The sequence below is a fragment of the Chiloscyllium plagiosum genome, chromosome 44 (genome assembly GCF_004010195.1).
Source record: "Chiloscyllium plagiosum isolate BGI_BamShark_2017 chromosome 44, ASM401019v2, whole genome shotgun sequence".
NCBI classification, from domain to species: Eukaryota; Metazoa; Chordata; class Chondrichthyes; order Orectolobiformes; family Hemiscylliidae; genus Chiloscyllium; species Chiloscyllium plagiosum.
Window position 1 is genome coordinate 5,242,476 of NC_057753.1, and position 13,626 is coordinate 5,256,101.

The 13,626-nt window shown below is 48.0% G+C and overlaps 1 protein-coding gene across 1 annotated transcript in view; it reads left to right on the forward strand.

The window, feature by feature from the left end:
• The first annotated feature begins 6,988 nt into the window (after nucleotides 1-6,988).
• The window catches only part of LOC122543502 (zinc finger protein 208-like), a 53,345-nt gene continuing 46,707 nt past the window's right edge, over nucleotides 6,989-13,626 (forward strand). Inside the window, exon 1 of the mRNA XM_043682258.1 lies at nucleotides 6,989-10,084. Coding sequence (XP_043538193.1) covers nucleotides 8,022-10,084 — 2,063 coding nt within the window. The 5' untranslated portion in view covers nucleotides 6,989-8,021. The remainder of the gene's footprint in view (nucleotides 10,085-13,626) is intronic.

The window sequence follows — 13,626 nt, forward strand, 5'->3', positions numbered from 1 at the left end:
CCCCCTCGACCTTCTCTGCTCAAGGAAAACACTTACCCGGCCTTTCTACATTGTTAAACTGCTCCATCTGAGGAACATGTCAGTGAATCTCCTCTACACCCTCTCTAGTGCAGTCACAACCATCTACTGTGTCTAGAACTGCACACAATATTCCAGCTGTGGCCTGAGCAACATTGTTTACAGTTCCATAATAACCTCTCTGCTCATTTTCACTACCTCAACAAATAAATGCCTTCTTAACCAACTGTTCTGTTGAGTGCAGATTTGTTTTCTTTAATCTTTCCCAGGATATGTGTATCTCCAGCAAGCCTGGCATTGAGTGCCTATCACTAAATGTCGTGGAGAAGGTGGTGGTGGTAAGTGACAGCGATCTGTAGGGAGTTCCAGGATTTCACCTCGTGACACTGAAGGGTCAGTCGATCAGGATGTTGCGCACCATTGGTAGCTTGGATTGAGGTTTCAGCCTCAAAAAAAAAACTTCTTCTCAATCTGGGACAGAAACCCGGTTGGATATTTTTGCTCATAAATCATCCCTTTCTAAGCTCCTATCAATGGTGTTTGCAAAAATCCATTACTGTCAGTCTAGGATTAAAAATTCAGAAGAGCCAAATACTTGTCTTGGTTTTAGCTTGTGTGTTAATTCTCCCACTGTGATGAGGAATCTACAACTATATAATAGGTTAAGTGAGTGGGCAAAAACTCACTCAACCTTTGTTTGCAGATGTAATTTTACTGTAGGAAAGAGCGTGGTCATGAACTTCAAGAGGAAGAGTCAAAAGGCAAGCAGTCATTTAAATAGAGAGTCCAAAGAAGAGCAGCTCAGAGAGGTCTTGTGCATGAAACACACATGAAGCAAGTAATTAAGGCAAATATAATTGGGTCTTTATTACCGGGCTGTTATGAGTTTGCAAATAGGGAAGTTTTGTTTTAACTGCACCAAGTGTTGGTGAGTGCAATTGTAGAATTGATTAGATTAGATTAGATTCCCTACAGTGTGGAAACAGGCCCTTCGGCCCAATATGTCCATACCGACCCTCCGAAGAGTAACCCACCCACACCCATTCCCCTACCCTATATTTACCCCTAACTAATGTACTTAACACTACGGGCAACTTAGCATGGCTAATCCACCCTAACCTGTACATCTTTGGACTGTGGGAGGAAACAGGAGCACCTGGAGGAAACCCATGCAGACTGGGAGAATGTGCAAACTCCACACAGTCGCCTGAGGCAGGAATCGAACCGGCGCTGTGAGGCAGCATTTTAAGAAATGATATGGAAATGGTGCAAAAGAGATGAACTCGGCTGATTACTGGGATGAAGGGACTGACATGTCAAGAATGGCTGAGCTGCTTAGCTCTCAGTTTTGAAGATGTCGTATTGGAATTAAAACGTGAACTGTTTTATTCTCTACAGATGCTGCCAAATCTTTGGCGTTTCTGTAACGTTTTCTGTTTTAGGCATTTATTAATTAGTGTTTACAACAATGGGGGTGACCTTTTTCAAACATATAAAATTCTAAGGGGTGGTGGTTTTTGAAAAGAAAGATGATGAGATGTTGCCACTTGTGTGGACATACTGAAATGGGATTCACTGTTTAAAGAATAATGGGTCTCATTTAAAATAGAGAAGGGAAGAAAATACTCTTCTGAGGGTAGGGAAGATCTGGAGTTTTTTTACCCATAGAATTGTGGAGGCTAGGGCACAAAGTAGTTAAAGAGGATGTGTAGAGATTTTTGAAATGTTTGGGTCCTGAGGGCTTTGAGACGCTCGCACAGAAGACAATGCAAGCCTGGGGCAGATAGCCATGATCTTTTAATATAGTCGGAGAGACTTGAGGGGATGAATGGCCTTTTGCCTGCTCCTATTTCTTACGATTATTCCAACCCCCGTCAAAGGAATTTCCAAACTTCTCTTTGTCAGTCAGGATGGAAGTTCAAAAGAACCAAATAGTTTTCTTGGGATGAATAAGTTATCTCCTTCTGGCCAAAGGAAACAAAGATGTTGGAAATCAGAAACCAAAGACAGAATTTGCTGGAAAAGCTTAGCAGCGCCTGTGGAGAGATAGCATGGAACAGCCTCTTCCCTGCTGTTAGCAGATTTTTGAATGGACTGCTTTAATGTTAATGTTGATCTTTCTCTGCACCATCTCAGCAGTTGTAACATTGTTTCCTGCACTCTCTTCTGTGTTTCCCTGATGTATTGTATGATCCATCTGTCAGGCACACAAGGCAAGACTTAATTGTACCTCTGTTCTTGTGATTCGAATAAATCAGGAAGTGTTTTGGGCCCAATGACCCTTCTTTAGAACTGATTGTATTTGGGAAATTGTTGATAATATGCTACAGAAGGGGTGGATGGGGAGAGAAGGAGTAAATGATAGGTGGAGATGGAGCCTAGAGAGAGAGAAACAACCCATCCCACCAGCATCCACATCCAAAGGATCAGTAGCTGCCATTTCAGTCAGAGACAAAAAAAAACTACAGATGCTGGAATCCAAGGTGGACCAAGCTGGAGGCGGGAAGAACACAGCAAGCCAGGCAGCATCAGGAGGTTCAGAAGTCATTTCGGATGTAACCCTTCTTCAGGACTGGGGGTTGGTGTAAGGGGAGCTACGTATAAAGGGAAGTGGGGGAGGGGGTGGTGAGGTAGGTAAACATAGGTATAGGGTATGATCTGGAGGAATAATGCCTCGTCTTCTGCCTAGGCAGCCTACAGCCTGGAGGATTCACGACATTGAGTTCTCAATTTCAAATGACCTTCCCTGCCATCTCTTAACTCCCTTCCCAGCCCCTCATCCCTCTTCTATTCCTCTGATCGACCCTTCCTTCCAGCTACCAACTGGATTCATTCCTCCCATCAAAAACCAGGACGTACCCTCTGCCTGTGTTCAACAATCCCTACCTCACCACCCTACCCCCTTTATCTGCAGCTCCCCTTACACCCACCCCCAGTCCTGAAGAAGGGCTACACCCGAAATGTTGACTTCTGCATGTCCTGATGCTGCCTGGCTTGCTGTGTTCTTCCATCCTCCGGCTTGTCTACCTCCTGCCACTTCTAGCAGGTTGCCACACCAGTGACCCTTTGTCAGCCTTCCGCGGGGACCATTTATTCTGGGATACCTCCAGCCCCTCTTTCAATGCCTTCCTGTAGCTCCATGTAGACAAGCAGGAGGCTGGAAGAACACAACAAGCCAGGTGGCATCAGGAGGTGGAGAAGTCAATAGTATAGGTATAATCCTTCTTCAGAAATGGAGGTGGGGGAGAGGGAGCAGCTGATGAGGGGAGGGGGCAGAATGGTGAGGTAGTGATAGGTGAATACAGGTGGAGGGTATGACCTGGTTGGTTGACAGGAGAGATGATAGGTTGGAAGCTGGAAGGAAGGGTCAGGTGGAATGGAAGGGAGGAGCTAGGACTGGAAGGGGTGTCAGAGGATGGTTGGAAAGGTTAATTGAAATTAGAGAACTCAATGTTGAATCCTTTGAGCTGTTGGCTACCCAAGTGGAAGATAAGGTGGTGTTCCTCCAATTTGCCGTCTGATTCACTGTGGTAATGGGATAGGACGAGGATGAGGGATTGAGAAAGGGAATTGAAATGGGCGGTGACCAGGACATCAGGCTGGCCCTTACGGACCCAGCTGAGATGCTGAGCGAAATGATCCCTAAGTTTACGTTTGGTCTCTCCGATGTAGAGAAGACCATATCGGGAGCACCGGACGCAGTAAGTTAGGTTGGAGGAGAGACAGGTGAACCTCTGTTTAACCCAGAATGACTGTTTGAAGCCCTGGATGGAGGTGAGACAGGAGGTGTGCTGGCAGGTTTATTAGATTAGATTACGGCTGGAAATGTGTTGCTGGAAAAGCGCAGCAGGTCAGGCAGCATCCAAGGAACAGGAGAAGACGTTTCGGGCATAAGCCCTTCAGGATTCCTGAAGAAGGGCTTATGCCCGAAACGTCTTCTCCTGTTCCCTGGATGCTGCCTGACCTGCTGCGCTTTTCCAGCAACACATTTCCAGCTCTGATCTCCAGCATCTGCAGACCTCAATTTCTCCTCATAGATTAGATTAGGCCCAACAAGTCCACACCGACCCTCCGAAGAGTAACCAACTTCCCTCTGGCTAATGCACCTAGCACTATGTGTAATTTAGTATGGCCAATCCACCTGACCTGCACATCTTTGGACTGTGGGAGGAAACCCACGCAGACACAGGGAGAATGTATAAACTCCACACAGTCACCCAAGGGTGGAATCGAACCTGGGTCCCTGGCGCTGTGAAGCTGCAGTGCTAACCACTGAGCCACCATGCTGCATCTATGGGGAGAGTGGCTGCGAACCAAGGAGTGATGAAGGATGTGGTCCTTGCTGAAGGCAGAGAGGGATAGGGAGAGGAAGATGTTCTGGGTGGTGGGGTCAAATTGGAGTAGGCAAAAGTGTTTGAGGATAATACATTGAATGTAGAGACTAGTGGGATGGAAAGTGAGGACAAGGGGGACCCTGTCTTTATCATGTTTGGAGGGGGCAGGTTTAGAGCAGTGGAGCAGGGAATGGAAGGGGTGTGGTGGAGGGCTGCCTGGATAGCAGAGGGGGAAATGCACGTTGTTTAAAATAAGTGGACATCTCGGACTTTGGGAGTGGAATGTTTCCTCATCAGAGCAGATATGATTGATTTGGAGGATTTGGGAAAAACGAGATGGCGTGTTTGCAGGATTTGGGGTGGGAGGAGGTGTAGTCCAGATAGTTATGGGGAGTCTGTGGCTTTATTGTAAATGTCAGTCCGCAAACTGTCACCAGAGATGGAAAAGGAGAGGTCAAAACAAGGGGAGGGAGGTGTCCAACATAGACCTGGTGAATTTGAGGGCAGGTTGGAAGTTGTTGGCGAACTGAATGAACTGCTCCATTCAGGGTGGATGCAGGATGCAGCACTGATGCAGTCATCGATGAAATGGCAGAAGACCTGGGGAACCATACTGTTCGATGTAGCTGACAAAGGACTGTTCGATGTAGCTGACAAAGGAGTAGGCATTAGGTAGGACCCATGCAAGTGCTCATGGCCACTCCCTGGATTTGGAGGAAATGGGAAGAGTTGAACAAAAAGTTTTTGAGGGTAAGGACTAATTCAGCGAAGCGAAGGTGGGTATTGATGGAGAGGAGTGGGATGGGTCTGTTGGAGAGGAAGAAACTGAGGGCCTACAGGCAATCCTTGTGGGGACTGGACGTGTATAAGGACTGCACGTCCATAGTGAAGATGGAGTGCTGGGTTTGGGGCAGGGAAGAGATGAGGGTGTGGGAAGTGCCTGGACCGAGGGGGAGAAAATGAAGTCAAGGTAGGAAGAAGTGAGTTCAGTGGGGCAGGGGCAAGTGGATATGATGGGTTGGCCAAGTTAGTTGGGCTCATTGGATCTTGGGGAGCAGGGAGAACCAGGCAGTGCAGGGCTGGGGGCTATGAGATTGGAGGCGGTGGAGGGGAGATCATTAGAGGTGCTGAAGTCACAGACTCTGTCGGCACTGGTGGCCTGATGGGTCATGGTGGGGTTGTGGTCAAGGGGGAGGTACAACGTGGCATACCTTCCTGAGCAGTTCCACTTCTTGTGTTTACTTCCTCCCTCCTCCCTGTCAAAGGGAGTCCAGACACAGTTTCCAGATGAAGCAGCAATTTACCTGCACTTCAGTCAATCCAGCCTATTATATTTACTGCTGATATGTAGTGGCCGGTACGTTCTGGAGGCAAGTGCAGACTGGGTGACTGCTTTGCAGAACACCAATGTTCTGTCTGCCTATATGACCCTGAACTTCTGGTAGCCTCTATTGGGTATGCTGCAATGAAGCTCAGCTAAAACTGGAAGAAGGGCACCTCATCTTCCACTTGTAAACCCTGCAGCCTCTGGACTCAATATTGAGTTGAACGATGTTCAGGCTTGAGCCCCTTCTCTCGTGTCCTTATTCCAAACCCCACACCCCAAGCCGAGTCATCACGAGTTGTTACCTACCACAAACAACCCACTGTCACCTACTGACAGTACCCATCATTAAGTATTCATTCTGCCAGGCTGACCATCACTCGCCCTCTGTTGGATCTTCTCCCTCTCTGGGCCACATCATCTATCACTTACTCCTCCGTCACTCCGTCTTTAGTGTATACGCCAACCTTTTAAAAGGCATCTGGATGAGTATATGAATAGGAAGGGTTTGGAGGTATATGGGCTGGGTGCTGGCAGGTGGGACTAGACTGGGTTGGGTTATCTGGTCAGCATGGACAAGTTGGACCGAGGGGTCTGTTTTCATCCTGTACATCTCTATGACTTTCCCAGGAATCGGTTTAGCTCAGTTGGCTGGATTGCTGGTTTACCAACCAGTATGATGCCAGCAGTGCAGGTTCAATTCCCATCACTGATTTGAGATTACCATGAAAGACTCTCCTCAACTTCTTCCCTTGCCTGAGGTCTGGTGGCAGTCAGGTTAAACTATCACCATTTGCTTCTTTCTAATGACAGAGAAGCCCTCTATGGTGACACAAGAACCTTTTTCCACCTGCAGTCAGTTCTGAAGGGTCATCACACTGGGAACGATTAATGTGCTTTCTCTCAACAGAGGCTGCCAGACCTGCTGAATTTTTCCAACACTTCGTTTTTGCTGCCCTTCTAACCCGTTGGTTAAAGCAATTTCCAGTTGCAAGATCTGCAGTTTCTAATTGGGGTCTTGGGGATGGGGAGCATGTTCCTGTCTCAAGGTTCCGCCCTTTGTCCCTTTAAATCCCACCCTCGGTCCTTCCAGCTCCAGCGCCGGCGATGCGCATGCTTCGCTCCGCGGTCCAGTCCCGCCCCTTAGTTGACTCCGGTTGGTTGGAGGACCGGCTCTGCCGCACGGTCCTCCAGACCCGCCCCCTCCTTCGCTATTGGCCGGCCTCCTCCGTCAATCAACCCGCGCTTCTCTCCACCCCAATCCACACCCAACCCGGGCCCCGGCGGACATGCGCAGCACGTGTTTGCTCCCCGAACGGCTGTGCACATGCGCGGCGCCCATTTTAGCAGTTGCCTCAAAGTGGGGTCAGGGTCTTGTGTCCAGCTGTAACCATTAGTCAGAATGGGTTGGAGATAATTATCCAATATTTTATTGGGATTTCACCCAGGAATGAGGGTGGGAGAGAGAAAGAGAGAGTGTGGGGGACGGGGAATTATTATTTGGAGGGAACAAGAGAGGAAAATACACCACAGAAACTGGAATTGTCTGTTTAATGAATTCTCTGCCTCACTGACAGTGAACTGTTTGGTTATCTCCTGTCACAGGGACTAGAAGAGGAGGGTCACATCAAGGAAACCCAAAACAAAGCATCAGGTCAAGATCTGACAGAGTCACTCCATTCATCAGGAGCTGAAAATCACTGCCCTCTGACTGTGGACAGAGAAATCTTCGTCTGTTTTGTCCTGAGGGGGAAGATTTCAAACTAATCCTCCCTTACAAAAACACTGGCACCATGTAAACGTGTGGAGTGCGGTAAGGAATGAAGATTTCCATCCAGGCTGGAAGCTCATCGGCACAATCAGACTGGAGAGAAACCAATTATTTGCTCCACGTGTGAGAAATGATTTGCTTGTTCATGCAGTTTCAAGGTACACCAGAGACATCACACCGGGGAGAAGTGGTTCATCTGCACCACGTATGGTAAAAGGCTCATTAATTTTTGCGATTTTTGTGAAAGTTCACACTGGGGAGAAACCATTCACCTGCTCTGAGTGTGGGAAGGTGTTTGCTCAGTCATCTGAATCACACCAGCAAACCCTCACTGGGGAGAAACTGCAGAAAGGGTTTCACTCACTCATCCCACTTAGGTTCACACCAGAGAGTTCACACTCGACAAATACTCTTCCCGTGTCCTGATTGCAGGAAGAGATCGTCAGTTATCCAACTGACATCAACATCAGGGAACTCACACTGGAGAAAAACCATTCACCTGCTCTGAGCGTGGGAACAAATTTGCTTAGTCTTCCAAATTGTATGAGCACCAGAGAACTCTCACTGAAAAAAAATGTTCACCTGCTGTGACTGCGGGAAGGGATTCAGTCGGTCATCCACCTTACGTGTTCACCAACGAATTCACACAGGAGAAAAACCATTCACCTGTCCTGAGTGTGGGAAGGGATTCACTCAGTTAACAAACTTAGAATCACACCTTAGAACTCACACCGGAGAGAAACCGTTCCCCTGTCCTGAGTGTGGGAAGGGATTCGCTCGCCTCTCCAACTTACATCAACATCAGAGAATTCACACAGGAGAAAAACCATTCACCTGTCCTGAGTGTGGGAAGGGATTCAGTCAGTTAACGAACTTAGAATCACACCATAGAACTCACACCGGAGAGAAACCGTTTCCCTGTCCTGAGTGTGGGAAGAGATTCACTCGCGTATGCAACTTACATCAACACCAGAGAATTCACACAGGAGAAAAACTATTCACTTGTCCTGAATGCGGGAAGGGATTCACTCAGTTAGCAAACTTAGAATCCCACCATAGAACTCACACTGGAGAGAAACCGTTCCCCTGTCCTGAGTGTGGGAAGAAATTCACTCGCGTATCCAACTTACAGCAACACCACGAAGCATACCATAGAGAAATACGGTTCACGTGCTCTGATTGTGGGAAAGGATTCACTTATTCTTCCACGTTACGTCGGCATCAGAGAACTCACACTGGAGAGAAGCCGTTTGCCTGCTCTGAATGTGGAAAGGGATTCGCTCAGTTAACAGACTTGCACCAACATCAGGGAATTCACGCTGGTGAAAAACCATTCAACTGTCCTGACTGCGGGAAGGGATTCACTCAGTTCGCGAACTTAGAAGCACACCAGAGAACTCACACCGGAGAGAAACCGTTCCCCTGTCCTGAGTGTGGGAAGAGATTTATTCGGTTATCCACCTTACAGCAACACCAGGGAACACACAACAGAGAAATACGGATCGCCTGCTCTGACTGTGGGAAGGGGTTCACTTATTTATCCAGTTTACTTAGGCACCAGAGAACTCACACTGGAGAGAAACCATTCACGTGCTCCAACTGCGGGAAGGGATTCGCTCAGTTATCCCAATTACATCAACACCGGCGAACTCACACTGGGGAAAATCCGCTTCTCTGTCCGGAGTGTGGGAAGAGATTCACTCAATTATTCGACTTACGTCAACACCAGAGAACCCACACGGGAGAAAAACCATTGGCCCGCTCTGAGCGTGGGAAGGGATTTGCTCATTCTTCCAAGTTACGTGAGCACCAGGGAACTCCGAGTGGAGAGAAACCGTTCACCTGCTCTGACTGCGGGAGGGGATTCACTTATTCTTCCACTTTATTGAGGCACCAGCGAACCCACACTGGGGAGAAGCCTTTCACCTGTCCTGAGTGCATGAAGAGTTTTACTCAGTTAGCGAACTTACATTCACACCAGAGAACTCACACTGGAGAAAAACTGTTCCCCTGTCCTGAATGCGGGAAGCGATTCGTTACATTATCCAACTTACAACAACACCAGAGAACTCACACTGGGGAAAAGCCATTCACCTGCTCTGACTGTGGGAAGGGATTCGCTCAGTCATCTACCTTACGTGTACACCAACGAACTCACACGGGAGAAAAACCATTCACCTGCCCTGAATGTGGAAAGGGATTTGTTCGGTGTTCCAACTTGCATCAACACCAAAGAACTCACGCTGGAGAGAAACCATTCACCTGCCCTGAATGTGGAAAGGGATTTGCTCAGTTATGCAACTTGCGTCAACACCAAAGAACTCACACGGGAGAAAAACCATTCACCTGTCCTGAATGTGGAAAGGGATTCACTCACTTATCCAACTTGCATCAGCATCAGAGGACTCACACTGGGGAGAAACCATTCACCTGTCCTGAATGCGGAAGGGGATTCACTCAGTTAGTGAAATTAGAATCCCACCACAGAACTCACACCGGAGAGAAACCGTTCCCCTGCCCTGAATGCGGGAAGGGATTCAGTCAATTAGGGAACTTGCGTTCCCACCAGAGAACTCACACTGGAGAAAAGCCATTCACCTGCTCTGACTGCGGGAAGGGATTCACTCAGTCATCCAAGTTACGTGTACACCAGCGAACCCACACTGGAGACAAACCGTTCTCCTGCCCGGAGTGCAAGAAGAGTTTCGCTCAGTTACCTCACTTGCATTCCCACCGGAGAACTCACGGTAAACTGCGCACTGTCAGGAAGGGGAGATCACATCCGGAGTGAGAGAGAGAGAGCCTGAGTGAGTACACAGTTCGGGGAAATTTGTGGGCAATGTCGGAATGTGGTGCAGAGGGCCGGAGATGCTTTTTGCTTGTGTCTTGGCTCGTTGTTTGTAAGGTCTTTTTAAAATGATCGATTGAAGCCCAGAATGACTTCCAGGCTGCAAATTAACAACTCTGCTAAAAGATGCATAAAAATGGCTTCTAATTCTGCTCTAGCTGCACAATTAACTAACCATGTCTGCTTCGATAGAGATTAGCAGGCAATGCTCCCTTTACAGCGTAGAAATAACTAGATGAGGTCAGACATTACTGGCCAGCCTAACTGACCTTCAAATGCAGGTGCAATGGCTCGGTTAGTGAGATAAGGGTGGCCTGCGTGTTGCAAAACAAAGTTGGTTCCCAGGAAATATCACTGGACCAAGTAACGGTCAAATAAAGCGATATTGTAAATTGACTGGTAATTGACTGAATGTACTACACGATCATGGCCTGTACCTTGCTTTAAGAAAAGTATAAAGATGTCTTTGTTTGAAGCCATGTGTGCAGCTCCTCCGAGGAATATGTATGTACACAACCAGTGTGTTTCTGGACGATCTATGCCTGGCCATATGAAGAAATAAAGAGTGAAGTCCTAAAGAACCAGACTGTTTGTGTGTGCTTTTTGACTGATCACGGAACAGAGGGAGCATAGATAAAAATGGGGAAATCTGGTTGCTTTTTGTCTGTGTCTTTTGTTAGGAATGAGAACCTTTTTCCACGTATGGAGTCAGCTATTACGAGGGGGCATAGCTTTAAATTAAGGGGTGGTAGGTGTAGGACAAATGTTAGGGGTAGATTCTTTACTCAGCGAGTCGTGAGTTCATGGAATGCCCTGCCAGTAGCAGTGGTGGACTCTCCCTCATTATGGGCATTTAAACGGGCATTGGATAGGCATATGGAGGATAGTGGGCTAGTGTAGGTTAGGTGGGCTTGGATCGGCGCAACATCGAGGGCCAAAGGGCCTGTACTGCGCTGTATTCTTCTATGTTCTATGAATAGTAATTCCTGTCCTACATAAACCAAACGGTGTCAGATGTCTTTGTGATACCTGTAGCTCGGGGATGGTAAATTGAGGCACAGGTCAATTGGGAAGATTATTGCAATAACACCAAGAAAAGGTCTCTGTGGACTATGGGATGTTTTTTGGAGTAGCTAGTGCTCGGGCCCATGAAGGAGCAGGCAATTCTGGATTTGGTGATGGGTAGTGAAGCAGTCCTGATTAGGTAGCTGATTGATTGTGAACCAACCCCTCGGGGGGCGGGCTGTAACCATGCTATGATAGAGTTCATCCCACAGTTTGAGAGGGAGAAATTTGAATCAGATGTAAGAGTGTGAAAATTGAGGAGAGGTCACAATAAAGATCCGAGGGAGGAGCTGGCCAGAGTTGATAGGAATGGGAGCTGAGTGGAGAAGAGGGAGGTACGGTGGCACAGTGGTTAGCACTGCTGCCTCCCAGTGCCAAGGACCCAGGTTCGATTCCAGCCTCGGGGCGACTGTCTGTGTGGCGTTTGCACATTCTCCACGTGTCTGTGTGGGTTTCCTCCGGGTGCTCCGGTTTCCTCCCACAGTCCAAAGCTGTGCAGGTTAGGATGAAATGTCCGTGCTAAATTGCCCATAGTCCTCAGGGATGTGTAGGTTAGGTGCATTCGTCAGGGGGAAATATAGGATAACAGAGCAGGGGAATGGGTCTTGGTGGGTTACTCTTCGGAGGATGGGTGTTGACTTGTTTAGCTGAAGGGCCTGTTTCCACACTGTAGAGATTCTCAGTTCTAGGGTGGAGTGGTAATGGCAGGATGATCTGGGGTAACTCAGGACGCATAGCAGAAATTCATCCCAAGAGTCATGGAAGCTGAATTACCCACACGGTCAGATATGGGTCCGTAAGGTGATGAAAAGTTTGTGATGTTATTGCCATAATCCTCCCAATTGACCTATGCCTCAATTTACCGCCCCTGAGCTACAGGTATTACGAAGACATCTGACACCATTTGCTTTATGTAAAGCAGGAATTACTATTTATTCCTAACAAAAAGCACCAGATTCGATTCCAGCCACGGGGCGACTGTCTAAGTGGAGTTTGTACATTCTCCCCGTGTCTGCGTGGGTTTCCTCCGGGTGCTCCGGTTTCCTCCCACAGTCCAAAGATGTGCTGGTCAGGTGAATTGGCCGTGCTGGTTTGCCCATAGTGTTAAGTGCATTAGTCAGAGGGAAACGGGTCCAGGTGGGTTACTCTTTGGAGGGTCGGTATGGACTTGTTTGACTGAAGGGCCTGTTTCCACACTGTAGAGATTCTCAGTTCTAGGGTGCAGCGGTAATGGCAGGATGATTGGGGTAATTCGGGACGCACAGCAGAAATTCATCCCAAGAGTCACGGAAGCTGAATTACCCACACGGTCAGATACAAAATGGAGAACTGTGGGTTCTCTGAACATTTGTGATGTTATTGCGATAATCCTCCCAATTGACCCGTGCCTCAATTTACTGCTCCCGAGCCTCAGATATTCCGAAGACACCGTTTGTTTTATGTAAAGCAGGAATTACTATTCATTCCAAACAAAAGGCCCCAGACAAAATTCTAGGAACGGTGATGATACAAATTCTTAAAACCACAAACTAATAGTCTGGATTATTGGCCCAAGTTCCTTCTCCTCGCGCAAGGCGGTACATTAGCCTGACAGACAAGACAAAGGGTTGGCCGTGGATATTAGGTGTCAGGTTAAAGATAGAAAGAGAGAGAGGTGGTAAGCTAGCACGAGGGGACATAGCTTTAAATTGAGGGATGATAGATATTGGACAGATGTCAGAGGTAGTTTCTTTACTCAGAGAGTAGTACGGGCATGGAATGCACTGCCTACAACAGGAGTAGGTTCACTAACTTTAAGGTAAAAGCAAGGAATGTAGATGCTGGAAACCAGAGTCTAGATTAGAATGGTGCTGGAAAAGCACAGCAGGTGAGGCAGCATCCCAGGAGCAGGAAAAATCGACGTTTCGGGCAAAAGCCATTCATCAGGAATAGAGGCAGAGTGCCGGCAGAGTGGAGAGATAAATGAGAGGGGGGGGTGGGGCTGGGGAGAAGGTAGCTAAGAGTACAATAGGTGGATGGAGGTGGCGATGCAGGTGTTAGGTCAGAGAGGAGGATGGAGCGGATGGATGGGAAGGAGGATTGGCAGGTAGAACAGGTCATGAGGATGGTGCTGAGCTGGAAGGTTGGAACTGGGTAAAGTGGGGGAGGGGAAATGAGGAAACTGGTGAAGTCCACATTGATGCCCTGTGGTTGAAGTGTTCTGAGGCAAAAGATGAGGCGTTCTTCCTCCAGGCGTCAGGTGGTGAGGGAGCGGCGGTGGAGGAGG